The sequence below is a fragment of the Parasteatoda tepidariorum genome, chromosome 2 (assembly GCF_043381705.1).
Source record: "Parasteatoda tepidariorum isolate YZ-2023 chromosome 2, CAS_Ptep_4.0, whole genome shotgun sequence".
NCBI classification, from domain to species: Eukaryota; Metazoa; Arthropoda; class Arachnida; order Araneae; family Theridiidae; genus Parasteatoda; species Parasteatoda tepidariorum.
The window spans coordinates 102,915,074-102,936,360 of NC_092205.1; the positions used below are offsets into that span (position 1 = coordinate 102,915,074).

The 21,287-nt window shown below is 30.8% G+C and overlaps 2 protein-coding genes across 3 annotated transcripts in view; one reads left to right on the forward strand and one right to left on the reverse strand.

Annotated features, from left to right (window-relative positions):
* The window catches only part of LOC107438179 (DNA ligase 1), a 65,345-nt gene extending 53,241 nt beyond the window's left edge, over window positions 1-12,104 (forward strand). For both annotated transcript variants that reach the window (XM_043049995.2, XM_043049993.2), the window contains exons 20-24: window positions 848-930; window positions 6,712-6,864; window positions 6,942-7,139; window positions 9,675-9,767; window positions 11,935-12,104. In XM_043049995.2, the coding sequence (XP_042905929.1) occupies window positions 848-930; window positions 6,712-6,864; window positions 6,942-7,139; window positions 9,675-9,767; window positions 11,935-12,012 (605 nt within the window). In that variant the 3' untranslated portion in view covers window positions 12,013-12,104. The remainder of the gene's footprint in view (window positions 1-847; window positions 931-6,711; window positions 6,865-6,941; window positions 7,140-9,674; window positions 9,768-11,934) is intronic.
* Window positions 12,105-15,511: 3,407 nt separating this feature from the next.
* On the reverse strand, window positions 15,512-21,286 carry LOC107438183 (intraflagellar transport protein Oseg2). The gene has a single exon (XM_016050401.3). The coding sequence runs from the start codon at window positions 20,997-20,999 to the stop codon at window positions 15,756-15,758; it is 5,244 nt and encodes a 1,747-aa protein (XP_015905887.1). The 5' UTR covers window positions 21,000-21,286; the 3' UTR covers window positions 15,512-15,755.
* Between the last annotated feature and the right edge of the window lies 1 nt (window position 21,287).

Genomic DNA, 21,287 nt, shown 5'->3' on the forward strand with positions numbered 1-21,287 from the left:
CATACCCAGGTAATAAATCCAAATGCTGCACTATACCCAAAACTGACTGGGTAAACGATTCAATTTTCACCAGACCTCGACCTGGCGCAATTTTAGAAAACAGTATATCTCTAACAGACATTAAAAAAAAGTATTTTTATTGTCAAATATTATTCAATTTTAAGATTTGTCAATTAACAATTTTTTAACTGCTTGCTACTTTGTTGCTAATTTGTATAAGTGATGAATGTATATATACTATTTTGTAATGTTATTGCATTTGAACTTATCAACAAAAAAAAAAAAAATTCTATACATCATTGTCTGTACTAAAAAAAATAAAAAATAAAAATTTATTTTCTTTTTTTGCTTAAAATGAAGTTCTGACTGTGCTTAATAAGATTAGTGGGGTCTGCTGAAAATGGACCACAACTCTCTTAGTTCTGTTACTGACTGAATTAGCAAATATTTACCTCAATTAGCAAGATTTCGGGATACAGGCCAATATTTTATAGTTATAGCTGCGATGATCTAGGGAATAGAGCGTTCGCTTTCCGATGAGGTGAACCACGTTCGAACCACTCTGTCAGGTGAACCATGGATGGTTTTTGTGATTTGCCTCCCCATGTACCGCTAATGCGGGTTAGTTCCATCAATAAAGTCCTCCACGAAGGCAAATTTCTTCCAATGCTGGATCCAGGAGTTCCATTGTCTTTTGGATTGGGTTTAAAACTACAATTCTATGAAGTTAAGCATAAGTTGTCGTAAACCCTAAATTGGGTCGGCTGTTCGACGACTGTTATAAATATTTTATAGTTTGGGTCATTCTACTCAGAATAGTAATCTAAAATATTTTATCAACTTTTAGGTAACTGTGAAGGTTTAATGGTAAAGGCTTTGAAAGTTGATGCTTCATATGAAATAGCCAAGAGATCTCATAATTGGTTGAAGGTAAAACTTAGCAATTTCTTTTTTTTTATGTGTTTTTAATTGGCAAATAAATGTTAATTTTCACTTTATCATGATTATCTGTTAGAAATCAAAATATGTCAAGTAGACTTCCTGTCTTATTTGACCTCAATCATCCTGTCTAATTTGACCTCAAAACTTACTTTATCCTTATATACCAAAATGTTTGTAATATGACCACCTACCTACTAAAATATATTAAATTTGTTTGAGGATTGCCTCAATATATGGAATACCATTCTTAACCCTTCATAAGTTGATCAACAAAAAAGAAACTTTTTTTAAATTATTATTTAAGGAGATATTGGTATTTTGTCAAGAACATACCTATTTTTTCATGGACACTGGGGAAAACCTGTAACTATAACCTGAATTTGGTTTTGCCCTGAAACCTGATTAAGCTGAAAATAGTATTTATACGGATAGATGACATTTTAAGAAAATTAAATTTAATAATTGTGATTTTAAAAAAAATTACAAATGTACGTTTATAATGCATACTTAGTTCATACTTAGCACCGTTTAATTGTTAAAATTAGTATGCTTATTTCTAACTGAGTTCAATTATTTTTAATCAATAAAATTTGAGTGTTATTTTAACAGTTTATATTATTGTAAAGTGAGGTTTTATTATTATATACTCGTTCACTTGAACTCATTGTTATATACTTTTAGGGTGGTTTGTTTTTTTTCCATCGTGTTTTCTGTGTTTGTTTTTTTTACTGTGGTAAAAACCTGCCATCACTGACTGAAAGCTACCCTAAACCTATTAGTGAGTTGAGCCTATGAGAAATCCATTATGTGACCAATTGGTTTGCTTTGCAAAAAAAATTTTACTCAAATGAATTTAAATTAAAAATTACAAAATGAGAATGTGTTATGTCACAATTATCATAGCATGCTATTTCGTGACAAAAACACAACCCAATGCATGAAAATCCCATACAAAAAAAAAATTTTTTTTTTTTGTGGTTGCAAACTAACATAAATTTCAAGCCCTATTGTTTATTTGAAATATTTGGCTTACATCGGAAAGAAAAAAATTTGTTTTGTAAGCTAACTAGCTAAATACCCGTTCTTCGTATGAGGTGAAAGTATTTAAGTGTGCAAGTTTACATATTACAAATTGAATGTTATTAGCCTTTAGGTATATATATATATATGTGTGTGTGTATTTTGTAACATAAAAAGCTTTAATTAAACTTTTTATGTTATTTCTTTTCTGTAAATCTTTTTCTTAATTTATTATTCAAAACAAAGGCAATTTCTTACACTTTAAAATTCACTTCCTGTCTTTTAATCTATTTTTAGCTAAAGTATGCATTAATTAACATTTGAATGTTTCTCCTTGTGAGAAAACTAAATTTCTCTCGACCTATTTAACAGACCAATAATAATTATTAAGATTTCCCTTATTCTCTAAAACAAAACATTTTGCGGATTTACTTTGCAAGATTTGACCTGGCAAGACCTGAAGAATACAGGTGCTGGATTAATAAAATGCTCCTTGCTTAACAAATATATAAATAAATAAAAAAGTGTAACAAAAGAGCACCGACCACTCAACTGAAGAATGGAGCTGTTATAAAGGAAACACTGAAGGGAAAGAAAAAAAAGTTTTGTTTGCTCTATTACTGAAAGAAAGGGGAAAAAAACTATTTGAAAGATGAACGCCTAAGACTTTGTTTTTGATATCTGCTTCAATGTGACGGTGTTTCTGCATTTCCAAATATGAAAAATAGCAGCTGTTCATATTAACTACTAAAGAGATTCTTAAACAGGATTGTGATTCAGCAATAAGTTCAAAATTTATTGGGAGTCTGCTCTCAGTGTGCATAGCATTTTTAAAAAGTGCTTATTTTTGACTTATGTTTTTTAAAAGCCCTTAAAAATGCTTTTTTTTTTTTAATTCGGGTTTTGTAAAAAGTGCTTAATTTCCTGTCTTATAAGAAGAGATTTTTTCTTCGCCGTGTTGATTGTTGTTCTAAATTACAAAAATTGCATAATTTTTTCTATTTTCTCTCCAATATTTATCAGAAACTGGTTATTTTATCATGATTATGTAAAGTGTTTGAATTTTATTGATTTTATGTTTATAAATTAAGAACTTTAAACGATGGAAAAAAATAATTTTTATCACTGCACAGATCCTAATAATGATTTTTCTTTTTCGTAAGGTGATTAAAATATTTTTAGAGTGCTTGAAAAGTGCTTATTTTTTGTTGAAAAATCTGGCTATGCTCTTCAAAAGTGATTTGTGGTGAAATCTAGTGAGCAAAGGAAGGGTTGGAGGAATTTAGTTTCCATTTAATTTAATGAATGGAAATTCTGATGGATATTATTATTATAATTATGGAAAACTACATTGGGAGGATAAAAATTTTATTAAATCTGATTTCCAGTTTAAATATTTTGCATAAGTTTTAATAAGAAATAATATTTATTTGGTAAATTGTATAAATTTTTTTTGAAATATTGTATTTATGTTGACAATTAATTACTTAATTGATTTGAATCTGCACTTTTGTTCAAATAATAATTTCGAAAATTTCATGATTATAAAAGTAAGTAGTGTTTAAATAGCAAAAGTGATTATTGATTTTTATTATGAGCTATTAATTTTTGCTATCATTGATATTTCAATTGATAATATTTACTTTTTATCTATGGAGCTTATTTTCATTGTTGAACAGAGTTGTAATATTTAAAAATATTTTTAAAATTTATTGCATTTATGGAAAAAAAATTTCGCTTTGGAAATTATTAGGGGGCAATAAATTTGTTAATTTGATTAGCATATAAATGTTTAGGATTATTATTCTTGTTTTATGTGTTATAGTATATTATTAATCAATTGTTTAGGTAAAATTTAAATTTTTGTTTTAATATTTTTCTGGGGGTAAAGATAAATAAGCAATTAAAATATTGAAATTTTTATTTCTAAATGTAATAATTAATTACATTTTTTACATTGTACATTATTTATATGTGAATGCACACTCCTAAAACATTGATGTTAATCGAAAGAAAGGGAACCTATTTTTTATGTACTTTATTTCTTTGAGGAAATAAAAGAGCATTAAAAAATTGCAAATATTTGATAAATTTGCATTCCTTAAATTAAATATTCTCTATTGAAAATGGCATTTCTCAGAACAAAGTAATAAAAAACAATAAAAAAAAATTTTTGAAATAACAAACTGGCTGGTGTACACATGAAATATTTCTTAATTATTCCCTTATACAGGGATGAGATTTTTCTGCTTTTTGGCGGATTTCCGCTTTTTTCACTTTTATCTCTTGAATTTCAGCTTTTTTTTTTATCAAAAATTCAGATTTTCTAAAAATGTCACTTTTTTTTATATAAGTGTTCCGCTTTTTCAGAAAATTTACCGATTTTCAAAGAGAAACAGAAAATTCAAGCTGCATAGCTACCAATCCTTTCTCATTTTTACTTATTTTAGCTATTTTCTCCCCTTTTACACGCAGCAGATAAGATTTTCTGAATTTTTTTACCCGCCCTCCAGATAGATCCGATTTTTGTAGTTCAAACGACGCTGCTTCTGACAAACCTTTTAGAGGTCCCAAGCCTGGAATCTGCTAATATCTCGATTCTTATTCACACGATTTTAATATCAAACATAGCTTTTCATATTTGCGTGTTGCGATTCTTATTCACGCGATTTGAATATTGTACGTTGCGATTCTTATTTACGAGATTTAAAAATCCGATATTGTGATTCGTATTTACGCCTTTTTAAAAACCTATGTAGCGATTCGTATTCACGCAAGTTTAAAATTCAATGTCTTGATTTGCTCATGCGGTTTATAATATCAAACATTGATTTTCGTATTTATACGTGATTTTAAAATAAGGCATTGGGATTCGCATTCACGCATTCTAAAAATTATGCATCATAATTCTTATTTATGCAATCTAAAAATTACGCATCATGATTCGTATTTACGCGATCTAAAAATTATGAATCGTGATTTGTATTTACGCGTTTTAAAAATTCTATATCCCAGTTTGTATTTTCTCATTTTCAAAATCGTATATCTAGTTTCATATTCATGTGATTTCAAAATCCATAATTGTTATTCATATTCACGCAATTTTAAGATCAACTATCGCGATTCTTGTAAGAAGTAAATTTTTTTAAAATTAGTTACTATAAAGGTGACTGTTTTTCTAACGACGATTATTAGTATATGTAAGTGTTACAACATCAGAGAAACTGGAAGGGAATATATTCAAAACTTACATTCTGTGCTTGCAAAGAAGAAAAAATAGGATTTGTCACAAGATGTTTGAAGATGGACTAACGACTAAATATAGCAAACATAAAAGATATAGCAAACAAAAGCAATCACTTAAAAAGGTATTTAATTAAAAAAAAATTTTTGGGGAAAAAGAGTTAATTAACTCATCATCAAAATTTTATTTATAATTGCTGTTATTTATGCTATAAAATGCAAAATTCTTATCAAATAAAAAACAATTATCTAAACAGTTGCTGATTGTCATGTAATTTTTCAAACTAAAATAGCAATTTTTGTATGTTAAGGACTTACTATATATTTCTACTTCACTGTTATTGATATGTTTCAGAGGGCTCTAATTAGATTAGACTATAATAGGAACATAATGATTTTGTCCATTGTTAAAGTTTTTTTTTCCCAATATAATTTAAAAAGTAATATTACTGATATATTTGCTATAAATCACATAACAGTATTTATTAAAAGACATGAAATATTAATGCATATTCTCAGTAGTTTTAATTTGCTAAACCAGGTAGTTTTACAAGTAATAATTGTCTCTTATGTGAACTGAGGAAAAATATAATTTCCAGCTTTATTTTTTCAATTGGTAATTTTTATTTTCACTAAATGTTAAGTATCAATGTAATCATTTATATAATAATAGATTAGTACACAATTGTATGTCAACACATTATTTATTACCTGAAACTGTCTGGAATTTATTATTAAAGTGTTGCGCTTGCGTAAAATTTACTATCGTGGAAATTCAGCTTTTTTGGCTAATCTCATCCCTGAACTTATATTTTATGCAAGCTGATTTCTTATTCAAACCCATTTTGAACATAGGTGTAAATTAAGTTCTCTAACACAGTTTGTCTCCTTAAAGTAGTGAAGTAGTTACTACAATTCAAAAGTAGTTTGTGGTCACTACATTATAAAAAAAATATTTGTAGTTATAGTTAATTAATGTTGTAACAAAGTATTTACAGTTGTAGTGTAAACTACAAAGCAGTTTTTTTTTTATTGTATTGTCATCAGTCATTTGAATTACATGGGCCATCCAACTCATTCTATTTATTTTTATGTATTTAATAATATCTGGTTGTTTATGAATCTCTGGTACAGTTCAAAGTTAAATCTCCTTCACCAGTTATTGTTTTCATTGACGCCACCAAGTGTACTCCGCAAAATTTTTCTCTCAATGTGATACAATTTTCCTCCAGTTTTGTCATTGTCCAAGCCTCAGAAGCATATGCCAAGACTGGCCTGACAAGAATTTTGTAGATTAAGAACTTCGTTTTTCTTGAAAAAAAAAAAACAAGATTTATTAAATCTTCTCAAAACTTTTTCAGATTTATTAAATCTTCTCATTTATCTAAAAGGTAATATTGTAAAAGAAGCATATTATGAAAATATTATACAAATGATGAGCAACCCTGTTTAAGTTAATCTTGAATCTAGTGTTACATTATTTTTAATGACCAGTTTTTGTTCTAGTTAAAAAAAGACTATTTAAATGGTGTCGGCGATACCCTAGATCTTGTTGTTATTGGTGGATACCATGGTAAAGGCAAAAGGACAGGTACCTATGGTGGATTTTTACTTGCCTGCTATGACAACGACAATGAGGAATTTCAAAGTATTTGTAAAGTAAGTTAAAATCTCTGTAATGCCTTTTTCAAAAGAGAAATTAACAATACATAGTCTTATAATGGATGTTATATCAGTTAGGTACTGGCTTTAAAGAAGATGAGTTAGAAGCGCATACAAAGTTCTTAAAAAACCATGTTATCAGTGCTCCCAAGTCATATTATAGATTTGATCACAGTTTAGAGCCAGATGAATGGTTTGAACCCGAGCAGATATGGGAAGTTAAATGTGCTGATTTGTCTATATCGCCTATCCATAAAGCAGCCATTGGTATTGTAAGTATACATACAGAAATATTATATGTGTTTCTTTTCTCTCACCTTATCTTAAATTAGTGCTATGTTGTTTCACCTCCACAAAAATAGAACCTATTTCCTAAATCAGGGCTGATTGTGCTCCGGAAAAAATCCAGATTTCCGAAATTTTCACTTACAGTGATTCGGAAGTTTCCGGAGATCGATGGTCTAGACCAGTGATTCTCAACCTTTTTTTTGATGCGGCACACTTTTAACGATTTCGAAATTTAACGGCACACAATGAAAAAAATTAGATTAAAAGTTGTTTAATTACCTATTTTACACTGTGTTAAATGGTTTGTGACAATAATTTTGAATGTGAAATAAAATAATATGTACTACAAAAGAACATTTATTAAGGGATTAATTATTTCTTTCGACCAATTTTTAAATAGTTAGTAACAGTTATTTATTATTTTGCTAGTTATTAATTGTTAGCTTATTTTCTATTGTTATTAAGTGTTAGTTTTTTTACATTAACTGTTATTTTTTGTGATTTTTTGTTAACTAATTTTTTTGCTAATTATTAATTGTTAGCTTAATTTTTGTTAGTTATCCTCCGTTAATTTGTTTTTTATATATTTATTTTTTTAGTAATCCTTTGTTAATTTGTTTATTAATTGCAAAGGCTTACTTTAATGATTAGCTCTTACAACATTTTTTAAAATTGCGTGTCATTTAAAATTTAAATACTTCCATCTTATTTTAAGATTGTTAGAGACGAGACAATCGCCGACAAAGATGTTCACGCTGTTAAAGCGTGGAAAAATTATAANTAAGTTAGAGCTTCTAAAATATTGTTATAATATAGTTTTAATATTAATTTAATTTTGATTAAACATTTATAAAGTTTTTTTAATCATAAATTAAAGCTCTTATAGTGTGTTTGAATAAAAATCAAAATAATCCGATTTTTTTGATTTTTTAAAAAAAAAATCACGAACCCTATATATACACTTTTTTTTAATTTAAGCTTTACTCATAATAAAAAAAAGCATTATAACTTTTATTGTATCATTTCTAATATTTGGCGGACCACAAAAGTGCCGCGGCACAGTGGTTGAGAATCACTGGTCTAGACGTTTAAAAAAAATCATTGATCACAGAAGTTTCAGGAAATTAAATTTTCAAAGATGGAACTTGAAAACACAGTTTATTTTATTTGTTTGTAAGGGAGAGCCAAAGAGATACTTCATAAGCTCATATTCATGATTAATATTCATTTTTTATCAGTAAATAGTTGTTATAATCATATACTCAAGAACGAAAGATATATTTGTAAATTTTATTTACTTTTCCAGGTCATCATAGGTATGTGTAAAATTTTAAATTTATTTTAAGTAAACTAAGAAATATTGAGAAAAAGGAAAATAAACCTTGTTTAAATTTTTTCCAATTTAAAATGTTTTTTTTTTCACTCGAAGAAATGTTCTGGAATTTTGACTTGGGCTCACAATCACTCCTGCTAAATCAATCAGATTATTCTCCATGCTGCATAGCATTTTTAAAAAGTGCTTAAATGTGCTTATTTTCGTTTTTTAAAAGTAAAATGCTTGATTTTTCCCTTTTCAAAAATTAAAGTTTATTTTTTACTATGTCGATTTNTCAGATTTAAAATGTTTTTTTTTTTTTAACTCGAAGAAATGTTCTGGAATTTTGACTTGGGCTCACAATCACCCCTGCTAAATCAATCATATTATTCTCCATGCTGCATAGCATTTTTAAAAAGTGTGCTTATTTTCGTTTTTTAAAAGTAAAATGCTTGATTTTTCCCTTTTCAAAAATTAAAGTTTATTTTTTACTATGTCGATTTTTGGCATGTATTATGCGAAAGCGTGCTTTTGAGATTATTCTATTCCACGTTTTCACAATTCATTCAACCACAATCCATTCCCGCCTTCCTTCGGTCTGTAGCGTATGAAAGCCGTAATCATTTTTCATGTATGATGAAATACTTGCAAGTCCACATGTGCACCTACTGAGCTGAGTTCGGTGAGATTTTAGCACTCTCATGTGTAACTCAGCTGCATTTTACTAGATATTCTCATTTTCAGGCTTCATTTTCCACCCTCATTTTTCAAACCTAAAAATCTCTCAGAATTTTTATGGTGGCTAATATAATTAAGAAAAAGAGTTCTTTGTCAGAAACTAGTTATTTTATCATGTACAGGTAAAGTCTGTGAAAATTATTTTGCATTTTGTTAATGTATATGGTGCTTAAAAGGTGCTTATTTTTTGCTGAAAGATTTGGCTACTCACCCTGTTCTCTTTTCCACCTTAATCTACTCGTTAAGTATTGTAAATAATTTTCTTTTACATCATTACACTAAATTAATAGTGTGATAACTCAGCCCAAATTTGGAGAATTTTTCATTGCATATTCAGGAGAAATTACTCCAAAATAATTATATATTAGTGCCAACCCCTTTTTGTTATAAAAATAATCTGCCTAATATTGAAGTTTTATTTTTAAAAAATTGCATAATAATTTATTTTTTTTAAATTATTCATTAGGTTGACCCAGAGAAGGGCATTTCCTTAAGGTTCCCCCGTTTTCTCAAAATCAGGGATGACAAAAAGGTTGAAGAAGCAACAAATTCCTCTCAGGTCTGTTTTTTTTAAAAATAACTTTATACAGTTTTTGTTGTTTATTAACATAATTATAAGGATTTAATCGATTCTGCCTTGATTTAACGCTTTTTTTTCCGTCAACATTTTCTTATTTTTCGGAGTTGTCCTTTATATTCAAAAAGTTTTTACTTTTCAATACTTACAGCCTTTAACTAAAACTTTTTAAATAAAATTCTCCATTAATGTAGCATATGTAATGTACAATTAAACTTTTAAACAGTATATTGAAACACTATATTGTGAAAACCGATGAAAACTCTTAACGTAAAAATTATAATTTAAGTCAGAAATACCTACCCTAAAAATAATTAAATTTAGTTTATCAAAGTACAACTGTTATGTAAATTTTTTTAAAAGAGAAAGGTCCAGAAGTTTCAAGAAATCATCGATAACATTTACGTATAAAAATTCTTGTATATTTTATTTAAAAATATTAGAACTAGAATTTATAATTGACATCCCTTTCATTTGTAAGTATTTTTTGTGGTAGAATAATAAATGTGATTAGAGATAAAAGTAAACTTAAACATAATTATTCATTTAAATTATGCTGTACATAATTTTTTTTAGATTTCATGTTTTGAAAATATCAATAATTTAAATTTATGAAGACATTAATTTTTTGAAATGTGTCGTTAATGATTTTACTCAGGAAATTTTCAGGATTTTTGAGTTGGGCTAGGAAGTTGTCTGGAAGATGTAATAAAGCAGCTAGTCTTGTGTTATGGAGATTTCTTGATCCAAATTATTTGATTAATCCTATTATACAATTAATTTAAAATTATTTTATGAGCTGAGATATTCACAAATAAATTTTTTTGTACTTAGTATTTTGAGACTTCATTTGACTTTTCGGAATCAATATATTGTTTTGATTAAGAATAATTAAACCCAATTATTAAATTTAATACTAATTATAAATAAATATAAATAACATTAAATCTTTTGCTCCCGGTAAATCAAGTGAGTTCAATAAATATTGAACATTCAATAGAAGACCCCTGCATTATTTTTAATTTTTTATTTATGGTTTCTTGAGTTTTCCTAAAAAAAAATTCACATTTTGGCGTTAAGTAGTATTAAATAATTTGTATTAAATAGTTGTATTAAATAAACAGTCTTGTAATTATTGATATGTGATACCCTTTCTCATTCTTTTATCTAGTATTATACTGATTATCTAAGTGGATTTTGTTCACAGATTAGAATAATAGTGCAGATAGCTTTAGCTAATAGAGCATCACCTTTCTGAAAATTTTCAAATTATTTGATTAGAAAGTACATCAAGCAGAAATAAGAAAAAAAAATTTTATTCACCTAAAAAAAGCACCCCATTATAAAAAAGTAATTGAAACTATTAATTAACGTAAATATCTCAAAATTATATTATAATCACTTTAACTTAGACAAAACATTCTATTTTCCGTTAATGAACAAAGTTGATAGTTTCTTAAGATAATATAAAATTATCACCATATTACTTTAAATTAATTTTTTCAAAAATTTATTAGTTATTTTCTAGAAAACACAGTTTTGAATTCACAATAAAAAAAATTGGTATTGATTAGAGAAACAACAGTTAAAGTTTTAAAGAGATTCTTTAAGAATTCTGCTGTTTTATAATGTCTACAAAATCAGTTTATGATTTCTATTTGATTTTATAGAGAGTACAGAGTTGTACAGCTAGAATTGTACAACTTCATAGCCTTGTAATTGTGATCCAGACACAGAAGACAAGGGAACTCTTGAACCAAATGTTTGAACAAACTCACCTTTAGTTGAGAACTTTTTGAGTGAAACTAAGCCATATTTGAACTAAATGTTAAAAAAAAACATGAAAACTCTTCCTAATAAACCTGCTAAAGGACATTCATTTGTGGAATTATAGTCTACCACTAGAAATATATAACTGTGATCTGGAAGCAGTGTACGAATCAATTGTCTAGAGTGAACTTGAAAGGAAAGTGGGTGCTCCCATTGAACGCTTTCAAATCTGTTTATTTATTATGATGAGTACTTACTTTCTTAGGGATAAAAATTTTTAATTTCGATTTTTTGATCAGGTTAACTCTTATTTAAAGTTTGCCATGAGGTAGTCTTTTTAAAACTTATCTTTCTCAGAATTTGCCATTTTTTATTTTAGATTGCTGAAATGTATCGAAGACAAGATCAAGTACAAAATATGAAAGCGAAACCTAAAAATGAAGAAAATTATTACTGAACTGTCAAAATAATTTTTGTTGATAACCTCATTCTGTATTTTTAATTTCATTATTATTGGCATTTTTTAAATAAATCTGATTTTATTTATTATTTAAGGAATAAAACTTATTTTATTTATAAATTTACATAAAATATATATATATATATATACACTTTCCACATTTTTAAAAGGGAATGTTTGTAACACCCATTAAGCGAATTTTGAACTTATTTTTGGTTTGTTTAAAACATTACTTATTAAAAATGGCATTATATAATGATTTAAATTTGCAATTCTATAAATAGTTACATAAATTCATTTATTATCTACTAGAACATATTCAATCTAATAAAATTCTTCTTTACAATTATAATAATTATAGTTGCAAGTTGTATTTAAAATGTATTGCAAAAATAATTAAATTTGATAAGAATTGCACAGGTTCAACTTATTAGAGTCACTAACATAACAGTCACAACAATTCATATGTTATTTTAAGCTTGTAGTGAATCTCATGAATTGTATTTTTGTAGTGGTACTACAAAAATACAATTCCAATTCAATTCCACATGTTAACTCAATTCTATGTTGAGGTACAGTAAATTCCGGCACATAACGCGCCCCGGCGTATAATGCGCACCCATAATTTCTAATAACTTTTTTTAAATTTTAAGATATACTCTTCGTACAACGTGCACGAAAATTTGGATTGTACATGTGCAATATCTCGTCTAGTATCAATAGATAACCAGAAAGCCTTTTAGTGTGGAACATGTTTAGGTCCCACCTTACAGATAATACAAAAAAATTGTTGAAAAAATGTAACACCGATATGGCAGTTATTCCGGGCGGAATGACACTATTAGTTCAGTCATTGGACATATGCTTAAACAAACCATTTAAAGCCAATTTAAAAAAAAACAGTGGAACACTTGGATGTTGGAGGGTGAGGAAACCTTTACGAAAGGAGGACATATGTGTCATGCAAGTTTGGAAACAGTGTCCGAATGGATATTAAAAGCATGGGATGAAATTAAGCCAGAGATGGTTAGAAAATCATTCAAAAAATGCAGTATTTCAAATAATCTGGACGGATCAGAAGATGGCTGTTTATTTATGGATGAGGGTAACACAGATGATGAAGACGAAACAGATTGTGATGACGTGCCTGAAGAAATAACGGAAGACGAATATAATGAACTATTTATGTAATAACGAAAATCAATAAAGTATATAGGTAAAGGTATGTTATTTCTTTAAAATAAAAGTATTTTTCTATATTTAAATTTTTTTAATCTATAATTTTTTATATTCGGCGTATACCGCGCACCCGTAAATTCCAATGTTATTTTTTGTATTAAAAGTGCGCGTTATACGGCGGAATATAGGTACCTTTTCATAGATGAAGGCTGACATTGTCGTTACCTACTATCCCCACATTGGTGACCTTCGGACATGATGTGTACATACCTACCTTGCCAGATACTCCCACTTCAATTTGAACAAGCCTACTTCTATTGATAGACCACATTGACTTGCTACTTGTGACTGTAATATTATCCACCTCCTTTGCTATTCAGTCACGATCACATACAATGCATTCACTCGACTGCTAAAGGCAACACAGGAGCGCCCAAAACCTTGAACTTAATACAGCTCTCACGATCAGCACTCAAAAGTACGGTGATCTTATTACAGCTTCCCCGGCTTCTCACAAAGCAGCAATGAGTCAACTTGTGGTAACCATTCATCAAATTCTATCACAGCTATAATTCCGGTGGGGGAGTACTGTAGTGTATCTACGACTGCAAAAATACATTTCCGATTTATGAATATTTAAGACATGTTAACTAGATTCTATGTAGAGGTACCTTTTCATAGACGAAGGTTGACATTGTCGTTAAAAAAAAATGGAGAAATACCTAAAAATACGAGCAGTCAGGCGGGTGGGTAAAAATGTGGAAAATCTTATCTTCTGTTCGTAAAGCGGAAAAAATAGTTAAAATGAGTAAGAGTGCAGAAAGGTTGGCAGTTATGTATAAGGAAGTGCAATTATTGAAAATAATTCCTTGAAAGATGTATGAAAACTAATTGAAATGGACTCCATAATTTATCCCACATTCCTGTGGAAGAGGTTAACCTTTTATGTTAATTTCCCGAACACTGTTAATTGCTTTCAAACAAAAACCATTTATTTTTCCTAGATTAATGGAAATAAATTTTACGTCATTTCTATCAATTCCTATGTAATAGAAAAAAAAAGTCTTACAAATTTGTGCAAAACAGTTGTTTTATGCCACTTGTCAATACTAACAAGTATATTTTTAGGCAAAGTGGCACCATTTATGACCAAGAATTCGACTTCTGATAAACACATACATCACAGCCCATCCACATCATAATTAGGACCTGAACCAGAGCACACTTTATCTCCAATCCAGTACCCTTGATGTATTGATTCGTTATGGGAACTTAAAGGACTTCCTTACCCTGACACACTTAGCATGCACCAGTCACTAGTTGGTACAGGCGGAGTCTCCCGCTGGCGAGGATTGAACTTGCGGCCTGGACCCAACCCTCTACCAACCAAGCTGTCCTGGCTGTACGAAACAGTTATAATTTAAAAAAGGAAAATCAAAAATTTTAACATTTTAAAGAGAAGTGCTGAAACTGTGGGAATGCAATTTTTTAAGAAAATTACTGGAAAAGAGGTTTCTTAAGTTTAGAAAATTTAAAAATTTTATGGTCAGTCAAATTATCTTTGTCCAGTTTATAATTGCACTATTATTTTGTAACTGGGTGGTAGGTTAACTAAATTACTAAAACTACAATTATAACTAATGATACACAATTTTATAGAGACTCTGCAACTGTTTTAAAATAACAATACCTTAACCTTATAGTACCTTATTTTTTAGAACAATTGCAGGAAATGAAATTCAAAGATAATTAATACTTCATGAATCTTACTTATAAGCGAAAGAATTCATAATCAATAAAAGCAAACATTTCTAGTAAATAATTTATATTTAATTGTACTACAATGCTTTGATCAATATGTAGTGTAAATATTTTTGCTTTAAATATTTAATTTTACCAACATATTAATAAAATTTTAAGTTAGGGGTAACAAAAGCTTCTGAATACAATATTATTATTTTTACAATATAATTATTACAATATTATTATTTTTACAATATAATTATTATGTACAATATAACTATTATGTAGCTGTCTTGAATAATATTTTTTGAAAACTTCCCTTATAAAACAATAGTTGGCAAGTTTTTTTTCTGAAAAAATATATCAGTGATTCCTCTAGAGGACGCTCTCAGTGATTCCACTCTCAGGACGAAAGATTACAAACTAGACTAGATTTCCAGGTCTTTTTTTTTTGTTTTGTTATTAAAAGCAGATCTGTAATAAAAATTAAAATTTTTAATTTAAAGATATGCATGAAAAGTAAATGTCTTATGATTAGAAATATGTTATATATTAGTAACTGAGTCAGTAATAGTTTTTTTGAGGGGGGGAGGTTGGTTTAATTTTGCTTACAAGACAAATATTAATTTATAGTGGTTGCCTCTTCACAATTGAAAATTACCCATTGCCAGAGGACACTTCTGCATGTGCCCAGTCTATGATATTAGCCTATTTCATAAGGCGGAATCACTGATTATTACTATTTAAGATTTTAAATCAATTCTTGATAAAGTTATTCACATGTAGCTGATGGCAATCACCACTTTAAATAATGCAGTTCATTGAAATGTAAATCCTGTATTGCTAGTTCCCCCACACCAAGACGTTATAAACTTGAGCACATCTTCACATTCAGACACGTGATTAACTTTTGCAGTCATAATAAGTTTATTCCAATCGTCTTTGTTGGCAACTTTACCGGAACTCCCAAACTCGACTTTATTCCTCATGACGGGATAACCTGTCACCAGACAAGGCGGGTACTGCCTGCCGTCATGGGACATTAAAGAGGCTTCAAACATTTGTCTCTCATCCAAGGGTAAAGATTGGTCTACTGTTTGATCCATTGAGACTGATAACACCCATTCCCTAGTCTCTTCGTGCTGTGATTCTTTCAGGCAAGTTTCTGAAGGTATCAAGATATTAACAGGAATATCTGTATCTTGGAAATCAGTATTATCCACTTCATTCGAACCATCCTCAATTGCTTCGAATATGTCCATCAAGTGATTAAGACATACAAATGCGATGCTGTTCCATCCGATTTTCCTTGCAGCCTCGCCAGCTTCATAAAAGAGTTTATCGGCAGGAATGACATCAGCATTCCTCAACAGACTGAGTGAGATTTTCACGGCTTGCCGTTCGAGACTCGGGTGACCCAAGCAAGCCGATCTTGTTGAATAATAATGGGCAATTGTTAAATAAGTGTTAAATTCGTCGCATTCCTCACTACTAACTTTTTGCAAACTTTGACATAATTGGAATAGTATATTTCGCAAATTAGACCAGAGAGAATAAGCTTCATGGTTAAAGGTGTCTGGCATTCGAAAAATGGCTGAGATAATATGGCGGTAGATCGAGAAATTCTGGCTCATTGGAGGGATGCCATAATTTACGTATAAACTTAATGCCTTTTGCTCTTTTCTTTCTTTTATAAGTTTAACGGCCAGTATTGCCACATATTTATGCAGTACTTTCATGCCTTGTTTCTGAGCAACCTCTAAGCACTTTTCCCATTGATTTCTTTCTGCATACAAGTCCAGAGCTGCAATAACATCTATGTCAGCTAATTCTGATGTATTACCCTCTGATCTTAAGAAATCTTTATAACAATTATCAACATACTCTTCGTAGCGAGGATCCACCTCTGCTGCTACTCTTTTGGCTTTGCTCCAATCTTTTGCATCAATTAAAGCATCTAAAGCATTTTTAATGGAATTAATTTTTAAAAATAATTGCGCAGCAGTTGTTTGCTTTTTCATTTGTAGCAACTGTGGTGCAATTTGCTGAATTAACTTTTCAGTATGCTGCTTGTTCATAAACTTCCAAGAGAGTTCTGCAGCTTTCACCCAACACTTTTCAATAAAATCAAAATTTTTCGAATTAGAAGGAGAGACCTGCAAATACCGATCAATGGCCTTCTGATACTGACCCGTCTCTTCCCAGCTAGAGGCCTGTTCAAATAACTGCTGGGCATCTCTCAAGCCTTTCTCAGAACTTTCGCTTTCATATTCTTCCTGAAGTTCCATCAGTTTATTGGGTGTATAATCTTTACAAACTCTAAGAGCATCATTCCACATGCCAGCTTCTTTATAGAACTTTACTGCCAGATCAGCTCTTTCAGCTCTCAATAAAAGAGATTCTGCTTTTTGGTACTCACCACGCTCAAACCCAAATCTCGCTTGCCCAATCAGTACGTCAGAAACTGATTCTTTATCGTGGGCTTCTGCTACTCTTTGTGCACTCTCCCAATCCTGATTGTGCACATACATTAAAACTGCTTCTTTTGGTCGTTGTGCCTGAATAAATTCTAACTCTGCTTCTTTGAATTTCATTTCATCTTCTAAGAACATAGCAAACTTTAGGTGTATATCTGGAAGTTTATGCTTCATTGAGGTTTTAGATAATTCAAAAGCAAAATCAAATGCACAGTTTTCAGTGGCATAGTCTATAGCACTTTCTAGCAAACCAAATTTATTAAGAAGTTTAACTGCAGAATCACCTCCTACACTTTTAGCCCATAAATAAGCTATCTGTTTAGCAGCAATGTCATTTCCTTTAGTTTTGGCTACTCTGTATGCATCTTCCCACATGTCCAAGTTTCGGTACATATTGACAGCTACTTTCCACTCTCCAGCAGTTGAGTAGTAATCTTCTGCTTGCCCATATTTTCCATCCTCTTCTAACAGTTTAGCTATATGAAGGTAAGTATCAGGTAACTTTTCAGGATAGTACTTTTTTATCATTTTCAACACTTTGTCATATTGTTTAAGATTTTCATACATTGCAATAGCTAAATCATATTCTTGGGCTGAAGTGTATAGTTTTTCAGCATCTTTGTAGTCACCCTTTTCTTCAAGAACCTTCGCCTGAGAAATATACATTCGACGCACTTCTGCGGAATCCAGAAACTGACTGGCAATTTTATAAGCTTTGTCCCACTCGCCTATACGATTATACATGTCTACGGCTTCACGAGACATGCCTCCTTCAACTAGTAAATGCTCGGCCAGTTCATACTGGCCAACTGAATAAAAATGTTGTGCCATTGGCTTTAAATATTTACTCATCGATTGAGAGTCATCAATAATTTCCATTATTTCTACAGCTTTTTTCCACAACTTTGCATTTATTGCAGCATCCAAAGCTTTTACTGATTTCCCAGCTTCAATATAGTGATTAATTGCAGCTTCTAGTTGTTTGATTGATACAAGGTGGTCGCCCCATTCTTCTTCCAAATGTATAACTTCTTCGGGAAATGCTGTGCGAGCTAAATCAACAGCCCTATTAAATGCATTCCCAAGCCTATAGCATTCCAGAGCCTTATGGTAACTATTAATTTTTTCATAAAGATCACCAGCATGCTCATAGAATTCACCTTTCATCAGTGCTGAGGCTATTTCTTGAACTAACTCATCATTTTCTGCTAACAGTGGCATGCTAGATATAACACGACCTGCCCTGGTTGGCAATCCAGCAGTTAAGTATAAACGAATTGCCTCTTGAAATTCACCTTTATTTTCTTTCAGTTCGCCTGCTTTCTCTTCTTGATTAGTTGTTTGCAGCCATTCAAAGTAAGTTTCATTGAGTCTTTCCAAATCAGGATGATCAGTCACTTTAGCTAGTTCAATTGCATCTTCCCAACGGTGCAAATCGAGGTACATTTGTATGGCTTCCTCAATTTTGTTCTGTTCTACGTAGATGCTTTCAGCAACTTTATAGTCCTTCGTCATTATGGCTAATCGAGCTCTCACTTGGTAAAAATCATACCCATCACTACCCGAGTTGGCTGCAGCATCATTAGCTATTGAAATAGTTTCTCTCAAATATCTAGCTTTAGATATGTCACCTACAGCAGCATAGCAACGTTCTGCTATTTGTAAATTGAGTGAATCTAAGGCAAGTTTCCCTAAGTTTGCCCACATATCCTCGGTTTCTTCTGAGTAGCCTAATTTTTCTAGGTACACGACTGCTCTTTTAAAATCATGGTTATCAATGGCACTTCCAAATTCAATCATTCCCTCATCTAAGGCATACGTTGTGACCGAGGTACCATCACTCACAATAACGTCAGTTTTATTATCACTTCGCTGAATTTCTAATATTTCACCCTTGATGGGAATGATAGAAACTTTATCGGGAGCTTCAATATTATACCAGACGCAAAGACTACCTCGACTTTGAGCGACGACGACGTCACTTCCCGGCACCCACTGAACGAAAGAGCAATAATTTAGCATTGTTTTTTTCTCATCTTTTATTATATCTATCAGGTTGAGTCTCTGTCGCCTATCACGAAACAACAGTTTACGGCCCGTCTCACTCAGCTCCAGCCAATCGATCTTCGACTCGTGACTTATTTGAATCAAAAGCTGATTGGTCATCAGATCCAATACTGCGATAGTTTTAAGATCTATTAAGTATGCAAGTTTTTTATTATTGGAGAGAGGTTCGCCATTGCGTTTGTTAAGGCAAACACTTATGAGGTGCGGATTCATGAACTCCGTTCTCACCGATCCCAATATCGTATTGTTGCCGTACTCGATCAAGGACAGCTCACCCACATTGAACACGAGGCATACATTCTCAAAATCGAAAAAAAACTTTACATTTTCACCGACACCGAACCACGGCACCTCACTCGTCAACTTCGCTTCCATGTCGCAAAGAATTAGAGTTTGTGAAGTGTGTATAACAGCATATCTATTTTTACCTAAAATTTTAAGATCCAATATTTCATAAGAGTTTGACGATTTAATATTCACTTGAAGGTTGTTAGAAATGTTTCTTATAATCACTTGACTGGGATCTATGTATGTGACTTCAAATATCCTTTTATATAAGGACTTCTTCATGCTACAATCAAATAATTCCACTAAACCAGTCAATGTACCGACAGAAAGCTTCGACCCGTCTTTCGCCCAAGCTAAAGTACATATTGTGTACCAGTTTGTAACTTCTTTTGGTTTAGCTTCTTCCCATTCGTGATGTTGGGCACTCCAATTCAGAATTCTCAATCGATCGTAACTGCCGATCACCACTGTCTTCCCACTTGGGCTACAAACAGCTGTTGTGAATTCTTTTTCATTCGTGTTACGGCTATAATCGATTTGTTTTTTAAGAGCACCGTCATTTCCATAAATAGCTATTTTCTTGTCGCAACCTGCTGCAATGATGGAATTAGTTGCCCAAACGAGAGCATAAGGCGGGGAGGTATGTGTTAGTATTTTACCTTGAATATCACCAGTTCCTTCATCATCGAAAAAAAATCGAACAACAGTACCATCTGCATGACCAGATATAACTCCTTTACCACTAATATTACTCGTGAGTGAAATAACGTAAGAATCGGAATTATACAAAGTGGATGTTTTGTTATTTTTTATGTGTGCAACACGGACGCGTCCTTCGGCAAGGCCAATCACAAGAGGTCCATCTGATGGCCAAGTGATGCATGTAGCAGCGCTCTGACATGGAAATTTATTGCAAATCACTTTTTTTTCTCCCCAACTTTCCCCAAGTTTGTAGACAAACACTATATTATCACTTTGCGCGATAGCAATTTTCGTAGAATCTGCTGAAAATGACATACCTTTGACGACATAACTTTTTTTACCATACACTGGATCGATAGGTTTTGTTGAAAACTTGTCTCTTTTTTCTCCAGTTTCATCGAATAACAAAATAACCCTGTCGGAAGTACAAATAGCAAGTTTTCTATTATTTGGAGACCAACACATAGCCATAACTCTCTCGGATCCATCTTGAGATGGAACTATTGTTTTAATATGCTTTAAACGCATTATTTTCTCCTAAATTTAACTGATTAAGTGTCTTGATTCTCCAAACACTTCGTCTTGAATGTTATTGTTGTGATTGCAGCTGTTCCCATGGTAACCGATACCATGTTTCCTTCTATTAACTGTAAATATAACGGATTTTAAAATTTATTTCGTTATCACCATCATGACTAGCAATGTTCAAACAAATAAATATTAAGAGGTTTTTATTCAATACTATTGAGCTATATTAATAATCTTTAATAAAATTTTTCAGAAAAGCAGTCGCTTAGCTGACAGCTCAACACACAT

Excerpts from the sequence above, each read along its gene's own strand:
- LOC107438183 (XM_016050401.3), bottom strand. The coding sequence starts at position 20,999 with ATGCGTTTAAAGCATATTAAAACAATAGTTCCATCTCAAGATGGATCC.